This window comes from Centropristis striata, chromosome 10 (genome assembly GCF_030273125.1).
Source record: "Centropristis striata isolate RG_2023a ecotype Rhode Island chromosome 10, C.striata_1.0, whole genome shotgun sequence".
In the NCBI taxonomy this organism is placed as follows: Eukaryota; Metazoa; Chordata; class Actinopteri; order Perciformes; family Serranidae; genus Centropristis; species Centropristis striata.
In genome coordinates this window covers 1641630-1661376 of record NC_081526.1, presented here as the reverse complement: position 1 = coordinate 1661376, position 19747 = coordinate 1641630, and the positions used below count along the sequence as shown (strand labels likewise).

General features: G+C 42.3%; 3 protein-coding genes across 3 annotated transcripts in view; all 3 read right to left on the bottom strand.

Moving 5' to 3' along the window:
* zgc:152951 (uncharacterized protein LOC569013 homolog) overlaps positions 1-19747 on the bottom strand; it is a 113922-nt gene that overhangs the window by 42940 nt on the left and 51235 nt on the right. The window lies entirely within an intron of this gene.
* Positions 7007-10066, bottom strand: LOC131978557 (tripartite motif-containing protein 16-like). Its single transcript, XM_059342241.1, has one exon. The coding sequence runs from the start codon at positions 9862-9864 to the stop codon at positions 8197-8199; it is 1668 nt and encodes a 555-aa protein (XP_059198224.1). The 5' UTR covers positions 9865-10066; the 3' UTR covers positions 7007-8196.
* The window catches only part of LOC131978555 (zinc finger protein 654-like), a 28594-nt gene continuing 21841 nt past the window's right edge, over positions 12995-19747 (bottom strand). The window contains exons 10-12 of the mRNA XM_059342238.1: positions 17542-18347; positions 14732-15810; positions 12995-13710 (exon numbers count right to left, since the gene is read on the bottom strand). Of these exons, the coding sequence (XP_059198221.1) occupies positions 13706-13710; positions 14732-15810; positions 17542-18347 (1890 nt within the window). The 3' untranslated portion in view covers positions 12995-13705. The remainder of the gene's footprint in view (positions 13711-14731; positions 15811-17541; positions 18348-19747) is intronic.

Genomic DNA, 19747 nt, shown 5'->3' with positions numbered 1-19747 from the left:
GCCAAAAGCTTTTTGACCGTGTATGTTGGGCCACCATCCACAATCCGGGGGGGTGGCGGGGGCTTGGAGGCGGGAACCAAGGTGCTCTCGGTGAGTGGTTTGACCTTGCTCACATGGAATGTGGGATGTACTTTCAGAGACCTAGGGAGTTTTAATCTCACAGACACAGGATTAACCAAGTTGGATACTGAAAATGGACCAATAAACTTGGGCGCTAGCTTACGTGACATGACACGGAGAGGTAAGTCCTTGGTGGCCAGCCAGACTTTCTGACCTGGCCTGTAGCAGGGAGCAGGGCGTCGCTGCCGATCCGCAACCTTCTTCATCCTCGTGGCGCTTCGCAGCAGGGCCTTGCGAGCTGCAGCCCAGATGCGGTGGCAGCGGCGGACCAAGGCATGGGCAGAGGGGACCGTGATTTCGCTCTCCGACTCTGGAAATAATGGGGGCTGATATCCATATGCACATTGAAAAGGTGAGAGGCCTGTAGCAGAGGTAGGAAGAGTGTTGTGGGCATATTCTACCCACGTGAGGTGCTTACTCCAGGAGGCCTGATTCTGGGAGACTAAGCAGCGGAGACAGGTCTCCAGCTCCTGGTTAAGCCTCTCAGTCTGGCCATTAGACTGAGGATGATAACCAGAAGTGAGACTGACAGAGGCTCCTAGGAGATGGCAGAACTCCTTCCAGAACTTGGAAATAAACTGCGGTCCGCGATCTGAGACGATGTCTCTGGGGAACCCATGGAGCCTGAAAACATGGTTCATCATGATGTCTGCTGTTTCTTTGGCCGAGGGGAGCTTGGGTAGAGCAATGAAGTGAGCCATTTTAGAAAATCTGTCCACCACCGTCAGCACAGTGGTGTTACCTTCAGAGTAGGGGAGACCGGTGACAAAGTCCATGGAGATATCTGACCAGGCGTTGCGGGACAGGGAGGGGCTGGAGCAGTCCCATCGGGGCCCTGGAGGAAGACTTGTTTTGTGCACAGACCGGACAAGCCCCCACGTACTCCTTGACTGCCTTTTCCATGGCCGGCCACCAAAACCTCTGCTTAATGAAGAACACTGTTCTCCTTACCCCTGGATGACAGGTGAGCACCGACGTGTGAGCCCAGTGGATTACCTGTGGACGGAGGGACACAGGGACAAACAAACGGTTTCGTGGGCAACCACTAGGTGCTGGGCTCACCTCATTAGCGCGCTTCACCTCTGATTCTATTTGCCAGGTAACCCCTCCTACCACATGGTTAAGTGGTAGGATAAGTTCAGGTTCCTTGGCAGCAGGCTCAGGGTCATACAGACGGGACAGGGCATCAGGCTTGGAATTCTGAGAACCCGGTCTGTAGGAAAGCGAGAAGTTAAACCGATTGAAAAAGAGGGACCACCTGGCCTGGCGAGAGTTCAGTCTCTTGGCATTCTTTAGGTATTCAAGATTTTTATGGTCTGTCCATACCAAAAAGGGCTGCTCAGCTCCCTCCAGCCAGTGCCTCCACTCTTCTAATGCCACTTTGACTGCTAGAAGTTCTTTGTTGCCTATATCATAATTCTTCTCCGCTGGAGTCAACTTACGTGAGAAGAAGGCACAAGGGTGGAGTTTGTTGTCCTTGGCCGACTTCTGCGACAGGATGGCTCCAAGGCCGACATTTGAAGCATCCACCTCCACCACAAACTGCCGCTGAGGATCAGGAACCGTGAGTATGGGAGCCGTGGTGAACTTCTCCTTCAGCAGCTGAAAAGCTCGCTCAGCCTGAGGATTCCACACAAATGGAACATTGGAAGAGGTGAGAGCATGCATAGGGGCCGCTATGTTACTGAAACTTCTCACAAACCTCCGGTAAAAATTAGCGAACCCTAGGAACTGTTGCAGTTTTTTGCGGCTGGTTGGTGTGGGCCAATTGACAACGGCACTGACCTTGCTAGGGTCCATCTGGATCTGGTTGGCTGAGACAATGAACCCTAGGAATGAGGTAGTATTTACGTGAAATTCGCACTTCTCAGCTTTCACAAACAAGTTGTTCTCCAGAAGCTTCTGGAGGACCTGTCGGACGTGCTGGACATGAGTCTTCTCATCAGGAGAGAAAATTAAAATGTCATCCAGGTATACAAACACAAACCTGTTTAAATAGTCTCTGAGCACATCATTGACAAAAGCTTGGAAAACTGCAGGCGCATTAGTTAAACCAAAAGGCATCACCAGATACTCATAATGTCCATGAGGTGTGTTAAAACCAGTCTTCCATTCATCCCCCTCCCTAATTCGAACCAAATGGTAAGCATTACGGAGATCTAGCTTAGTGAAAATCTTGGTATCCTGTAGGAGTTCAAAAGCAGAGGAGATGAGTGGGAGGGGGTACCTGTTTTTAACTGTGATGTCGTTCAATGGGGCATAATCGATACAGGGCCTGAGAGACCCATCTTTCTTCCCTACAAAGAAGAATCCAGCCCCAGCCGGTGAGGAGGAAGGCCGAATCAATCCAGCCTTCAACGAGGAGTTAATGTAGTCAGTCATGGCCTCTCTCTCAGGACCTGAGAGAGAGTACAGTCTGCCTCTGGGAATGGGAGCCCCAGGGATCAAGTCTATGGCACAGTCATAGGGTCTATGTGGGGGAAGTGATGAGGCCTTAGTCTTGTTGAACGCCTCCTTGAGGTCAAGGTAACATGGCGGTACATTGGTCAAGTCTGGGAAGTCAGAGTCCCTGTCATGCTCCACTAGTTCGGTCTTGGTCTGGATATGATTGATAGCGAGACTGGCGTCGGTCGTGTGGATCTGGTCTCTCTTACCAGTACTGGTCTTTTTGAAACACACTTCGCGGCAATCTAATCCCCACTCCTTGATCCTGCCAGATCTCCAGTCTATATGTGGGTTATGTCTGGTCAGCCATGGGAAGCCTAATACGAGTGGGTGCTGTGCAGAGTTGAATAAATGGAATCTTATGCTCTCCGTGTGTTTATCGTCAAATGTAAGTGTGATGGGTTCTGTGGCATGGGTGACGTTGAATAAGATTTTTCCATCTAGCGCCCTGGCAGTAATGGGTTTAGGCAGGATCTCAGTCTTAATGTCAAGTTTTTGAACCATCCCCCAGTCCAGGAGATCTGCATCTGCCCCCGAGTCAACCAACCCCCCCAGAGTAACAGTCTGGTCACGAATAATTACCTGGACCTCAGTCAGGGTACGAGAAGGGAAGTTGAGGACAGAGGGTCGGCTCGCCAGCGCCCTCCTCCTCACTGGCGAGCCTGTCCTTTTGCCGGACAGGATGACAACTGATGACCTGGATGGCCACAGTAGAAACAGCAGCCCTCCTGTTTACGACGCTGTCGCTCCTCGGGTGTGACCTTGGCCCTGCCCAACTGCATGGGCTCCTCGGGAACGGTAGCGAGCGCTGGTCTCTCTGGCGAAGGTTGCGGCTGGGGCTTTGATGTCCAGGCTGTCCTGGGAACCGGGGCAGACGTGCGCAGTCTTTCTCTGCGTCTCTCTTGAAGACGGTGATCTATGCGAGAGGCCATGGAGATTATTGTGTCCAGATCGGTGGGAAGCTCTAGGGGTGCCAACTGGTCTTTGATAGAGTCTGTGAGTCCGTTCATGAAAGCGTCGATTAACGCAGGTGTGTTCCACCCACTGTCTGCTGCCAAAGTCCGGAACTCGATGGCGTAGTCTGTGACTCGGCGATTGTGCTGTTTGATCTGCATAAGCACCCTGGACGCCTCCCTTGCTGGGGAGGAGTGATCAAAAACCCGGCTCATAGTATTGGTGAACATGGGGAGTGTTTGGCAAACGGTTGAGTCTCTGGACCATTCAGCAGTGGCCCAAGCTGCTGCTCTACCCGTCAAATGGGACATAATAAAAGCAATTTTAGCCTGATCAGAAACAAAGGCAGCCGGGTTGTGTTTAAAATGTAAGTCACATAGCACCAAAAATGGCCTACAGTTTCCTGAGTCTCCAGAAAACTTATCTGGGGCGGCCAGCCGAAGTCCAGAAGGTGGAGACTGGGCCTGGTCCAAAGCAGCAGCGTTTCCAGCAGCAGGTGTGTGTGTCGTGGCAGGTGGGGACTCCGAGGGATCAGCCTTGAGGTGGTTGATGAGAAGATTCAGCTGCGTTGTCAGGAGGGTCACTTGGTTGGTGACCGAGGACTGGAAACCCCCCTGTTGCTCAGTGAGATCCCGGAGACCTTGTTGTATGGTGGACAGGTGTCCCTCGTGCTCATGCAGACGAGCACCCTGGGCTCGCAGGGCTGCCTTCACAGCTTCAGAGTCTGCTGAGTCCATCTCTGTTCAGTTCGTTCTATCAGGGACTTTGACTTCAACGGAAGACTCAAAAGCAAAAACTCAGAAGCAGGAAGTATAACAAAAAGTCTTTACTTGAATGAAAGGCAGAACAAAAAACGCTCTCAAGGAGGCTGCAAAAATACAACATAAAGCGCTCACACAGGAGGTTACTACAAAAGGCTCACTAATACGGAAAACAGAAACGAGACCCAAAACCTGGTTTTCCTGGACGTGGAACATGCATGGTAGACACGACGAACTGACACGAGACAAAGGGAGACAGGGTCTATTTATACATGAGGGAGGGGAGCCCAGGTGAGATGAATCAGGTAACGAGGAGACGATCACAGTGGAGGGAAAACTCACACAAAGGGAGGAAGTGAAGTGCCTGAAACAAGATGGGAACAGGTGAGTACAAAATAAAACAGGAAGTGAACGACAAGACTAGACATGAGTGATTTAACTTGACATGAAAGTGCTCAACAGAATTAACAAACTTTGCGTGACATAACACATATTCATACACATACTCACATAGACACCATTAAACAGATGTACATAAACACATAAACATTTACACACATACAGTATATAAAGCCCTATACATATACATGCATCTGCCACATCTAAGTGATTAGATAAATATAAGAATATACATTTCCTTATATCATTTTGGTTCGAAAAAAAGGGAGTAGGCTGAAGTAAAAAATACTTCTCTAGGCCTCTCCCCTGATACTCAACACTTCAAAATAAGACATTTTATCTCTATATGTAGCCAGTTAATGTCAAATAAATATGTATTATTATTGTTATTATTTATTTATTTACTTATTTTCTTATTAATCAACCATAGTATATCAAACAACTTAGACCTGAGAATTTCTATTACTCCCGCAAAGAAAACAAACGAACAAACAAACAAACAACACTGCTTGAATCAACAATCAGTGAGTTTACATGCAGTTTAGTCGAGCTGCTTAAAAGACGATTCTGGCGTCTCGTCGGACTTCTGAGCGGCCAGTAAAACCAGTAAAACCAGTAAAACCACTTCCACAGGAAAAAGGAACATCACAATTATGCCTCAATAAAAATCTAGTGATGTCATATATTTAGATGTTTGTTAGTAAAGAGAACAGGAAGGAGACCCAGTTAACATGTATCAATGAATGTAGACAAAAATAAGTCATAAATAATTCATGATTAATGCGTAATTATCTAAATGATAGTTGATAGAGCTGATAAATATAATTATTCAATTAAACAATCTCCTCTTCCTCCTCCTTGTCTCCTCCTATCTCCTAAAAAAGGACACAAAATGACAAAAAAATACACAAAATGACTGAAAAAAACTAAATTACTTAAAAAAAGACACAAAATGACTAAAGAAAGACACAAAATGACATAAAAAAAAACTAAATTACTTTAAAAAAAGACACAAAATTACCAAAAAAAAATAATTAAAGGGACCTTCCACACTCAACACGGTAAAGTGCCATTCATATAAAACTCACATTAAACTTTCATATCAAGGTGAGGGCCACAAAATATCGTCACAAGGGCCACAATTGGCCCGCAGGCCGCCAGTTTGAGACCCCTGGAATAAATGACTCATCACTGATAACCTTTATTCAGGCTATAAATGAATGTTGATAAAATAAACTGCAGCCCTTTATTTCACTCTGCTGACTGGTTCGTGTGGACAGAGGAGGAGTTTCTCTGTATTCTGATGTCACGGCGCCCCCTTGTGGCCAGCAGAGAGACTGCAGGCTCTACAGCTGGCTGTGATGGAGATTTATGGATCAGGAGATATTATATTATTCATTTGGCTTCATCAATCAAACAAATAAAATCAATAAATAGAGAAAAAAATGCATTAATGAGCATTTGTGTTTCACTGAAAATATCCAGTATGTTTTGCTGCTAAAATAAACAACAAATATTCTAAAAGAAAGCATGAAACCTAATATGAATCTACATTGACTGGGGGCCACTTTTGGTAAATAACAGGAGGCCAGGGGCCAGCTAATAAACAAGCATTAATCATATTTATCAGATAAAATAATGGAAAAAATGATTAGACCACCTGGTTTTCTTCAGTTTCTTGTTAATTTTAATGGCTGGTACAACTGAAGGTTCATTTGTTTGGATAAATATAATAATAACAACAAAAATATCTGATAAGAGTTTAATTTAAGAGGTTATGTGGCGCGTTTGGAGGCTCCATTCTCTATGTTACAAGTTACAAGTCAGCAGATGAACAACTGATCTGAGATCATTTTTAGAATGTAAAACTACAAATTTATCTCCTTTTAGGTGTCAAAACATTAATAACAACACAACAAAGGTGAACAATATGGAGCTTTAAAAGTTAAAACACATTCTATCCTGCATCCTTTAAATTACTTTAGTTATTTGAGGTGACAGCAGATTAAAGAGTTTAGTAGCATGTATATGTGTCAGGAATTTGTCTGTAATAAATCCTTTTATCAACTAAGAGCACAAACCAAATATTGCCTGTAAAAGCAACAAGTGATATAAAACTCTGACCTTTGAACTTTCCTCATTAAAACAGCTTTTGTTGGAGAAATGAGAGACTGACTGACAAATGTTCTTCTGCTCTCAACATGAACAGTGAACTTTGTGTTGTTTCAGGAGAACAGCCTCAGTTATATCTCATATTAGTCTCATCATTTATCCATCAGCTTTATATCAAACCCTGGAATTAAGACCAGAAGAAAATACTTTGTTTATGTTTGTTTATTAATTATCTAAACAGTTTTTCACACATCCCATCAGTGAAGTTTGTTAAATGATTTTTGTTCAGTGATTTCTTGATTAGTTTGATCAGAATCTCAGAGATATACAAGATAATAATGACTATTTCCTTATTGATGATGAACATGATACTTATAGTTTTATAATACATCATAGAGCCTCATTTGTGTTTTGATTATAACAGCAACATTTGGTCTAACAAACAAATAAATGTAGATACAATTCTAGTTTTTTTTACACATTTTCTTTGAATATCTGGAGCTTTCTCTCTTCAGACCCATGCATAAAAGAAAAACAACAACAACATACAAATATTCAACAAACATTTGGAGAGAAATGTACATTTTCCTGCAGAGAAATATGAGTTGAGGTGAACACCAGTCATCATGAGCAGTGAAAGCCTCCGTGGCTCAACAGAGACAGGAAAGAAAGTCAAACATCTACAGAACAACTAATGAGCAGATGTCAAAGCCCCGCCCATAATGTTTGATTGACAGCTGATCTCTGCAGAGAAGAAACGCCACAACAATGAGCTCTCAGCAACAAACATGGAAAGAAATCAGTTTAAAGGTCCCTTATTGTAGAAAACACGAGTTACAAGTCTTGTGATTATAAAGCAGGTGCAGTTGCAATAAAAATACTGTGAAAATATATTTTCTGACTGCTTCCTAAAAATCTGTCACTCAAAGAAGCTGCTCCTATAGGATACGGCAGTATACACATTATCGTGTCCGACTCTAAATCTGCAACCTGTAAGTGAACCAGTAATATATTTCATGTTTGAGTCAGAGGGAAGCATCATCAGGCTCTAACATGTAAAGTCTGACAACATCTTCCTCAGTGTGGCCATCGTCTTTTTGTATTCACCGGTGAGTTTAACCGAGGCTGCAAACCGCTAACTGTGGTTAGCCTGGCCGGGTGTCACTCAAGACTGTCAGCCAATCAGAAGAAAGGCTCATGAATATTAATGAGACAGGCCCTAAATGATCTGAGCTGCTGGAGCTGCAGAAGGAGGCAGAGAGAGCAGATGAACAACTGATCTGAGATGGTTTTTAGAACGTAAAACCACAAATGTATATTCTTATAAAACACAACAAAGGTAAACAAAATGGGAGCTTTAAGAGTTAAAACACATTTTAACCTGTTGTCCCTTAAATGACTTTGGTTATTTCAGTTTACAGAACTCAGCAGTGTCTCCATATCTGTAACCAACCACAAGTCCAGCATAGAGCGGCTGAGTGAACGTGGTCTGGACTCTGTGGAGGAGGGTCATGGTTTCAGAGACGCTGTAGAAGGACAGAATACCTGCTCTGTGATCCAGGTACACTCCCACTCTGGAGGACTGATGACCTGAGACGGGAGTTTCGATAATGTTGTAGCGAAATGTATTTTTGTTGTTGTAACATTCTAAAGACCAAGATTTGTCATTGTATCCAAATGCAGAGTCAACCAACTTCCTTCTGCTGATGTTCTTGTATGAAGCTGCTACCCAAACTCCACCCCCTCTCCACTCCACCTCCCAGTAACATCGTCCAGTCAGACTCTCTCTACTCAGGACCTGACTATATTCAGTGAATCTGTCTGGGTGACTTGGATAGGACTGATGATTACTTATGCATGTTGCTTTTCTGTTCCCCTCAGATAATAACAGCTGTGTGTTTGCTGTGTTTGGATCCAGTGTGATCTCACATGAATATTTTAAGAACTCAGCTCTGGTCGTGGGCTCTGCTGGTGAATCTGACAGTAAAACATCCACTTCAGTCAGTGAGACGTCTGTCCATTTGTCTCTCAGGACGTCCTGCAGTTTGTCTCTGACTCGTGACACGGCCGCTGTCACGTCCTCAAAGCTACGGCGAGGACGGATCTGGATGCTGGATGTGGACTCACTGAGTGCTGACAGTGAGGGGTAGCTGTGGAGAAACTGGTTGTGGTCCTCTGTGTTTGAGAGCTTCTTCAGTTCAGCGTCTTTCCTCTTCAGCTCTCTGATCTCCTGCTGCAGCTTCTCCTCCACCTCTTTGACTCGACTCACTTCAGTTTCCTGCTGGGATCTGACCTGCCGCTTCACCTCAGAGCTTCTTTTCTGCATGAGACGGATCAGCTCAGTGAACATCTTCTCACTGTCCTCCACTGCTTTATCAGCAGAGCGATTGATGTTCTGCACCTCCTGTTGAAGCAGCTTCACATCTTTCTCTCTGTCCTGGATTCTCTGCTGGATGTTTTGTCGACTCACCTCCAGCTCTTTCTGCTTCTCCGTCCGTTCTGCTGCAGCTGAGACCGTGTCGTGGCCTTTATGTTGGTCCACAGAGCAGAGATAACAGATAGACTTCTGATCAGTGCGGCAGAACATCTTCATCACCTCATCGTGCTGAGAGCAGATGTTCTCCTGCAGCTTCTCGGACGGCTCCACCAGCTTGTGTTTGGATAACGGAGCAACATCATAATGAGGCTGGAGATGTTGCTCACAGTAAGAGACCAGACAGGCGAGACAGGACTTGAAGGCTTTCAGTTTTCTCCCAGTGCAGACATCACAGGCCACATCTCCAGCTCCAGCATAGCAGTGGTCAGCAGGAGCAGCTTGGAGGCCAGTCTTCTTTATCTGATCCACTAAAACTGCTAACATGGTGTTTTTCAGCAGGACAGGCCTCGGAGTGAACGTCTGTCTGCACTCAGGGCAGCTGTAGATTCCCTTTCTATCCTCTTCATCCCAGTGTGTTTTAATACACTTCATACAGTAGCTGTGTCCACATGTAGTCGTCACCGGATCCTTCAGTAGATCCAGACAGATGGAACAAGAGAAAGTTTCCCAGTCCAGCTGAACTCCTTTCTGCGCCATTTCACCTCTCAGTCACAACGACTGTCTGAGTTTCACTTCCTCATAACTGAAACTGGTCTGAACATGTGTGTGTGTGTGTGTGTGTGTGTGTGTGTGTGTGCAGTGAGTCACCACCATGTTGGTAACACCCATTTTCTAACTAGTAGATGTGAAGGGGAGGGAACCAGGAAACAGCAGGACAGAGTGGAGCTGGCTGTTTGAGAGCAGGAGAAGAGGGAGGGGTTGCTGTAACAAATCATTAGAGGATGATGTCATTGTGTGTGATTCCTGTCCTGTGTGTTTCACTTTAAGGGAAGTGCTTTTCTGACTCGACTCGTCACAGTGTGCATTCAACATTTTAAAGATTTTTGTGTATTTTTATAGCCTGGCTAACACCAGACTAATCTCAAATGAGATCTAGTCTGGGAACCAGCCGTTCATTTCTCCGTAGAGGAGGTGTGGTTTACGATCCTCCGGAGCCGTTTATTGGACGCTTAGAATGTCTATCAAAGCGTCTGTAGGTAGCTCTTAGCCAATCAGATCAGTTATACCAGATGACGTAGTAGAGCAACAGAGATGGATGTTTGTTGTGTGTGTGTCTGTGAGAGAGTGTTGCTGCTGCTTTGCTTCTCCAGTTCTCGCTTTCTGCAAGATTATTTATTTTCACGCTTTATTCCCCCTCATGTCATTCAGCCACACACATCCACTGATTTTATGGGCAATAAACAAGCTGCTGCGGGTCTCTGGGGGCTCTGCTGTCCCCCGGCTGGTAGCCAGATCACCGGCGTTACGCTAGCGCCGGTGATTAGCGCCGCTAGCGGCTAATAATCCCGCTACCGGTGATCTGGCTACCAGCCGGGGGACAGCGGAGCCGCCGAGAGACCTTTCGCCTTTCAACTTTCGCTCTAAACTATTTAAAACACCGTCTACAGCTAAAGAGAGTTTCGCGTCTGCAGCAGCCATGTTGGATCCGTAAGAAAACTACAAAACTACAAGCTTCCGTCTGCCGAGTAGTACGTGTCATCGTCTTGCCGTCCCTCCCCGCTCTGTGATTGGATCCCTAAAACAGGGCTAAGAAACCTCTCTGGTTTCCAGACTGGATGGAGGTTCGAAATGAAATTCGAGCGCACAAAGCAGTCTGGGTATACCCAGGCTAGTCTTTTTATGTGATTTTTGTAAAAAAAAAATATATATATATATATATTTTTTTTTTTGTGTGTGTTTGTGTTTTCATGGTTTTTTTGTGGAATTTCTTTTGTTTTTGTAATTTAGTACTTTTTATGTTTTTTGTGTGGTTTTTTTTGGTTTTGTAAAAAAAAAAAAAGTGTGTTTTTTCATTGTCTTTATGCGTTTTTTTGTAATTTTGTGTTTTTTTTGTATTTTTTTATGTGTGTTTTTTGTGTTCAAAATGTTGATCCAGTAAGTCAAAATGAAAAAATGATCAGGTCATATTGGTGAGGTTGTGCTGAAATAAATAAAAATAAAAAAAGTGTTTTATAAACAGGCAGAATGAAAAGGAGTCAAAATAGAACTCCAAAGGGTTAAATAAGATTACAAAAAAAAAAAAAAAGTTATTTCTTTATGACCAATGTGAAATAAAAACACATTCTAAAGGAGTAACGACAAGTTATGACAGATTTTCAGTTTCATTTGTTTATTCAAACAAACTTAATTACTTTCTTTAAGAAAAATAGATGGGGAATTGTCATTACCTTTACAAATCCAAGCTATTCACATTTTTACATATAAATAAGCAGGTTTGAGTGCAGTCCATAAAAACATGACATTAAAAAGTTATTAAACTACGGAAGCTGAGAAAGGCTGTGCTTTTTATAATGCTGTTATTTGGAGATCATAAGTTCATTATTTCCTTTGAAAAAGAGCTTTGATGGCAAAATAATCAAGCAAAATAAATAAAAATGTCTGTTTTACTTTCCATCCTGATCTCCTATAAACACAAATATAACTAATAATCTTCTGTTTTTTCATTATGACATTTGATCGTGTTTCAAGATAAAGAAAATAATAAACTTGAGCTCAAAACAGCAGCATTAATACAAATATCTGAAAGCACAAACGTCCTCGAAACTCCGTATTTAACAGATCAACCATCGCAAAAGTATTTACAGAACAATCAAAAATATTCTACACAAGGAAAGACACAGTCATGGAGTTAAAAACTTAAAAATAATATCAAACTGGTAGTGTATTACTGACTTTAATGTCCATCTACAGTAACACTATGATCGGTCTTGGCACTAATAGAGTTAAAAATAATAATTGTAATAGTTTGTATGCTGTACAGAATAATAGTGTGACAGTATGAAGGCAGATTTACAGTTTAAACGGTTTTAGAGTTTCTGTCGTCACACCGAGACCAGAAGACGTGTTAACAGAAGACCTTAAACCTGCTCACTACACTGTAAAAAAGTGTTTAGTCTAAAAACCAGATCAAACAGTAAATCTGAGGGAAATGATCTTGCTGCATGGACAGATAATTTACCTTGACAAGATTTATTAAATTAAGATTATTAAATCTAGAAATAAGCATGTTGAACACTTAAAATAAGAAATTAACTGACAATTATTTGTTTCTTACCAAGAAAAAAAAAACGTTTGGTGTCTTTTTTTATGTTTTTTTGCCTTTTTGTTTCTTTTTTCTGTGATTTAACGTTTTTTTTGTGTTTTTTTTTGTCTTTTTATGTCTTCTTTTGTGATTTTTTGAGGGTTTTTTTTTTATCTTGGTAAGAACCAAATCATCATCAGGTCACTCTGCTCGGGCCAGTTCATCACTGCTGGCAGCTTTACTTTATCTCTTTTGTAAATTTTTTGGTCATTTTGTGACCAAAATAAGATGTAAAAAGACACAAAATGACCAAAAAATGACACAAAAAGACCAAAATAAGACACAAAATGTCATAAAATTACCAAAAAAGAAACAAAAGACATAAAATCACCCAAAGAAAGAAACAAAAAGACTAAAAAAACACCAAAAAAGACAAAAGGTTTTTTTTTCTCTTGGTAAGCAACAAATAATTGTCAGTTAATTTCTTATTTTAAGTGTTCAACATGCTTATTTCTAGATTTAATAATCTTAATTTAATAAATCTTGTCAAGGTAAATTATCTGTCCATGCAGCGAGATCATTTCCCTCAGATTTACTGTTTGATCTGGTTTTTAAACACTCATTTTTTACAGTGTACAGACAGCAGTTCACACACATTAATGCTGAAACCTCTTAGAAAACGTGCTGGATGTGATCAGGGTCCGGAGGATTGGTTTAGAATTAAAATAAATATTAATATAGAGATCTGAAAGACCAGCACATATCCATCGTTATTGTTATTTCTATCCAAACGTTGTATACATCCACTCTGAGTGGCTCATGATTCATATGGAAGACTACAAGAATTAAACAAATGTGCTAAACAGCTTTGAGCTCTTGGTTCTAACGTGGTTCTCCACAATATTTCATACAAACTGACGTGATAAATCAATAATCCAGGGACGACTGAAAGCTTTTATTATGTGTGAGATCTCGTGTTTCTCAGATCTCAGAGCAGCTAAACGGGAACAGGAACTTCATTTTCCAAAAGGTTTATTTAGAGCCGAGACTCTCTCAGGTCTGCAGTCTTCATCAGAGTCAGGTGGTAAAGGTCCAGGCTGGTTCTGGTCCTCAGGAGTCCTCTTCATCAGTTAGAGGTCTGAGGTCTCCACAGGGACAGGAGACGGTCCAGCCTCCTGACTGGAGGAGTTCCCCCTGCTCCTCTCTAATGTGTGGGGGGTTCTGGGTTCTCCTGGTCCAGACTGGAGCTCCACTCCTCCTCCTGCTCCTTATGGGGGGCCGGGGGGTCTTCTTTCCTCATGCTGATGAGAGAAACAGATGTTACTGATCACCTGTAAGACTAAACTTTATGTTTTTTCATTATTTTTCTGTTCATTTTTACATGTTGCATTTTTATTGTTAATAAAAATATTTAAAATTTGGGGCTCTTTGTTTTTATCCTGGTGGTATCGAAAATGGTATCGAGTATCCAATATTTTCCTGAGTATCGGTATCGAGTTGAAAATTTTAGTATGGTGACAACCCTCCACGAGTCTTTTCTAAACCTTTTAAAGTCTTCTGATGTTTTGGGAGCATCACTCAAAACTATTCCACTCTTTTTGATTCTCCTCACAGACCTGAAACAGGACGACTGAGTTAGGTATTCAACTGAAACAAGAATAATACAATTCTGAATCAAAGGCAACTGACAAAAAAAAGACACAAAAAGACACAAAGACACAAAATGACACAAAAAGAATAAAAAAAAGACAAAAAGACAAAAAAAGACACAAAAAGACACAAAAAGAATTTAAAAAAACAAAATGGCAAAAAAAGACACAAAATGAATAACAAAAGACACAAAAAGAATAAAAAAAACAAAATGGCAAAAAAAATACAAAATGACAAAAAAAAGGACACAAAATGAATAACAAAAGACACAAAATGAATAAAGAAAGACACAAAAAGACAAAAAAAAGACACAAAATGACAATAAAAGACACAAAATGACAAAAAGACACAAAATGACACAAATAGAATAAAAAATACAAAATGGCAAAAAAAAGACACAAAATGACTAAAAAAAGACAAAATGAATAACAAAAGACACAAAATGAATAAAGAAAGACACAAAAAGACTAAAAAAAAGACACTTAAGTTATTGTTATTCTTTTAGTTTTTTCAAAACTATTCCACTCTTTGATTCTCCTCAGACACCTGAAACAGGACGATTCTGCAGCCTGTAATGAATCATCCAGTGGTTCATGTTGATTATTAATAACCTTATAATTATATATATATATATATATATATAATAATACTGAGTGAATGAAGCAGACTTACTCTCGTCATCAGAGTCGAAGCCGAAGAGTGAGGAGCAGGTGTTGAGCTGCTGGTGTTTGTGTAGCTCCTCCACGCTGCTGAAGGAGGAGAGACATTTATCACATCTCTGTCTGACCTTCTGCTCCGACGCCTCCTTCTCCACCGTCTGGAGCTTCTCGGGGACCGCCGGGTCCTTCTTCTTCTTGTTGCTCCAGTAGGCGTTCTTCTTGGGCGCCACCTCCTCCGTGGTCCTCCTCTTCCGCATGGAGAGCCGGGCCTCGTCCAGGTAGGTGGAGGGGGGCGGCCGGATGAAGGGGGCTTTGACGAAGGTGGCGTAGGAGGGGTCTTCAGGTTTGAAGGTCTTGTGCTCGGTGATGTGAGGCTCTCCCAGTTTCTGCTGGACCCCCTCGGACATGGTGGACATCTCCTCCAGGTCTCGGACGTTCAGCGGGTCGTACTCCACGGGGATCCTCCTTCTGGAGGCTTTTCCTTTCCGAGGAGCTGCAGCAGCTCCAGGAGGAGACGAGGAGGTCTTCCCGTCTGGTTCTTGGTTCCTGGTCTGGTTCTCGTGTCCGTTGATGGCGGTTTTGCCTTGGTCTGAAGGCTGAGGAGTGTCTGTCTCCTCGGGGCAGGTTTCAGGTTTAAACAGGTCTTGATTTCTGTCTGGGAGACTCGTTTCACAAGGCTGGTCTTCAGGTTTCATCTCTCTTAGATCTCCAGGATCCTGATCCAGGTCTGGACTCTCCCTGGGCCCCTTTTTACTCTGCAGCCAGATCTCCTCCACCTTCACCCTCTGCTTCCACGGAGCTTCAGGGTTCTGAGGCATCTGCCTGCTGAGTCCTGACTCCAGCTCCTCTCTCTGAGGAGCAGGGATGTAGTGCCTCCACTCGTGGTCGTAGAGACTCTGGAGACTCGGGAAGAGCTTCTCACACTCTGTGAAGGGACACTGAGGTCTGAAGGGCTTGTGGGTCCCAACGTGGTCCTTTAGCTCCTGCTGAGTGGAGAAACGCTGCCGACACTCCAGATGGTAGCAGAAGTGCTGCAGAGACGTGTCGTGGAGCTTCATGTGGTCCTTATAATGCTGCAGGAACTGGATCTGCCTGGTGGAGGAGAGCACAGTCAGCACAATGACACGTCTGAGAAAATAACCAAGAAAATAAAAACAGGAACTTTCAGTGACAAACTGGGAATTTTGAAAACAATTCTTGGACATTTGGCAACATTAGCCGTGTTTCCTTTGGGGCAGGGGTCTCAAACTCAAACTACCTGGGGGCCGCTAAAGGCAGTATCAAAATGACCAAAAAAAGACACAACATTGTCCAAAAAAAGAAACAAAATGACACAAAATTATAAAAAAAAGACACAATTATTAAAAAAAGACACAAAATTATTGAAAAAAGACGTCGCTAACTGTGCACAATGTCAGCAGCTGATCATAAACAAACCAGCATGGCTAATTATGCACAGCGTCTCCACTGATCATAAACATCGTGATGGTGAATTAACCGGCATCGCTAACTGTACATCAGTGTCTGGTGCTTGTTGTAAACGAACAGAGGTCGCTAAGCTAACACCTCCTGCAGCAGCAGCACATACACACTGTACTGCTACAGAGCTAACTGTTAGCCTGTTAGCACATACACACTGTACTGCTACAGAGCTAACTGTTAGCCTGTTAGCACATACACACTGTACTGCTACAGAGCTAACTGTTAGCCTGTTAGCACATACACACTGTACTGCTACAGAGCTAACTGTTAGCCTGTTAGCACATACACACTGTACTGCTACAGAGCTAACTGTTAGCCTGTTAGCACATACACACTATACTGCTACAGAGCTAACTGTTAGCCTGTTAGCACATACACACTGTACTGCTACAGAGCTAACTGTTTGCCTGTTAGCACATACACACTGTACTGCTACAGAGCTAACTGTTAGCCTGTTAGCACATGCACACTGTACTGCTACAGAGCTAACTGTTAGCCTGTTAGCACATACACACTGTACTGCTACAGAGCTAACTGTTAGCCTGTTAGCACATACACACTGTACTGCTACAGAGCTAACTGTTAGCCTGTTAGCACATACACACTGTACTGCTACAGAGCTGACTGTTAGCCTGTTAGCACATACACACTGTACTGCTACAGAGCTAACTGTTAGCCTGTTAGCACATACACACTGTACTGCTACAGAGCTAACTGTTAGCCTGTTAGCACATACACACTACTGCTACAGAGCTAACTGTTAGCCTGTTAGCACATACACACTGTACTGCTACAGAGCTAACTGTTAGCCTGTTAGCACATACACACTGTACTGCTACATAGCTAACTGTTAGCCTGTTAGCACATACACACTGTACTGCTACAGAGCTAACTGTTAGCCTGTTAGCACATACACACTGTACTGCAACAGAGCTAACTGTTAGCCTGTTAGCACATACACACTGTACTGCTACAGAGCTAACTGTTAGCCTGTTAGCACATACACACTATACTGCTACAGAGCTAACTGTTAGCCTGTTAGCACATACACACTGTCCTGCTACAGAGCTAACTGTTAGCCCATACACACTGTACTGCTACTGAGCTAACTGTTAGCCTGTTAGCACATACCCACTGTACTGCTACAGAGCTAACTGTTAGCCTGTTAGCACATACACACTGTACTGCTACAGAGCTAACTGTTAGCCTGTTAGCCCCCGTGGCTCGTTAAGAAGAGTTTACAGGCATTTCTTCCAGCCGTTTTAGCCCTAAATGGGGTTAAATAAAACAGCCTATAAACAAGTGAAGATGATTGTGACTCCAACATGCTCTTCATCTCACCTGAGACACAAGGTGCACTTGTGTTTGGCCCAGACAAACGTCTTCTCCAGCACCTTCTCCTCGTTGATGTGGCATTTGATGGCGTGTTTGGTGAGCGTGGTGCTGATCCTCAAGAAGACTCGATCACAGGACTCTGAGGGACACAGATGATACGTGATATCTACTCCGTAACCGTTCTCTCCTGCTGGTTTCTCCTCCTCCTCCTCCTGCTCTCCTTCAGCCTCCTTCTCCACCACCGACGGATCCTTGACGATCACCAGTCCGTCTTTAATCACCACCTGCTCGTCCTTAAAGTCCACCTGTTTGAAGATGTTGGCGTCGGGGTTCTTGCACTTCTTGTGGAGCACCGAGGTCTTCTTGATGAGGGTCCTCAGGTTCCTGATGATGCGGTCTTCCCTCTTCAGGCTCGACACTTTAGTTTTTCCTGCAGGTTTCTGTTCTGGAGGCTTCTCACAGGGAACGGGGGTCTGATTTTCCCCCTGAGGCTGACTCTGACCCTGATCTTCTACTTTAACGATGATCCCGTTAGCAGCCGGAGGGTCCGGAGGGCTCGGCTCCGCTTCAGGAGCTTTCTGCTTGCACATTTCATCGATGTGGTCCAGGACGTGTTTTTTGGCGAAGGGCAGCTGTTTAAAGCGTTTTCCACACAGGATACATCTCAGCTTCCTGCTCTTGAGATGCGACAGAGCGTGCCTCATTACATTCAGGCCTTTATAGTCTTTACGGCAGAAGCTGCAGTGGTGCCTCAGGTGGGCGTATTGTTGAGTTCTGAGGACGCGGTCCCTCCACGACCGCTTGGCCTTCACCTAAAGAACAAACAGAGATAGAAGTTAGAAGTTATAGTAATACAATTCTGAATCAAAAGCAACTGACAAAAAATGACACAAAAAGACACAAAATGACCAAAAAAGACACAAAATGACCAAAAAAGACACAAATTGAATAAAAAATAAACAAAATGACACAAAATGACTAAAAAAAGAAACAAAATGACTAAAAAAAAAGACAAAATGACAAAAAATGACAAAATGACTAAAAAAACACACAAAATGAATAAAAAAAGACACAAATTGACCGAAATAAAGACACAAAATGAGAATACATGTGGGAGTTTCCTGCTCATCTTTCCAGTTCCATTATTTACATCTCAAAAAATGATTCAAATATTTTTGGTCAATCATTTCAGAAAGTGAAACTCGTACATTACATAGATTCATTACACAGAGTGAAATATTTCAAGCCTGTTTTTCTTGTAATTTTGATGATTCTGGCTTAGAGAGAATGAAATCATGCCAATGTCATTTTTTGGTCATTTTACGTCCTTTTTGGCAATTATATGTATTTCCTTGGTATTTTGTGTCTCTTTTGGTAATTTTATGTCTCCTTTTGGTCATTTTGTGTCTTTTTTTGGTCATTTTTGTCTTTTTGGTCATTTTATGCATTTTCTTGATAACAGAGGAAGATAAATCCATTTACACACAATCATTTTATAGATTACAGTCAATCTAAAAAAAAAATAATATCATGAAAAAGTTCAGTATTTTTTGTCAATCATTTCAGAAAGGGAAACTCGTACATTATAAAGATTCATTCCACATAGAGTGAAATGTTTCAAGCCTGTTTTTCTTGTAATTGTGATGATTCTGGCTTAGAGAGAATGAAATCATGCCAAAGGAGGCCTAACTCTTGTGTTTTTTGGTAATTTTACGTCCTTTTTTGGTAATTTTACGTATTTCCTTGCTATTTTGTGTCTCTTTTGGTCATTTTTGTGTCTCTTTTTGGTAATTGTGTTTTTTTTTGTCATTTTATGTATTTTCTTGGTAACAAAGGACGATAAATCCATTTACATTCACCAGTCATTTTAGAGATTATAGCTAAATCCAAAAAATTACAATATCATGAAAAAGTTCCATATTTTTTGTCAATCATTTCAGAAAGTGAAACTCATACATTACATAGATTCATTACACTAATAAAATAAAAAAAAATAATTGAAATAAAATATTTCAAATCTGTTTTTCTTGTAATTTTGGTGTTTCACTTTCTGAAATTGACATTTTTTCAAATTCTTGAGATGTACCTGAATATGCAGTTAACGCAAATTATTCCCTCCAAAATAACTGTTTTCACAAAACACATGCATTCCACAACAGTATAGTTAATTCTGTGCAAATGCATCATCCAACCAGAAAGAAAAGAAAATGTA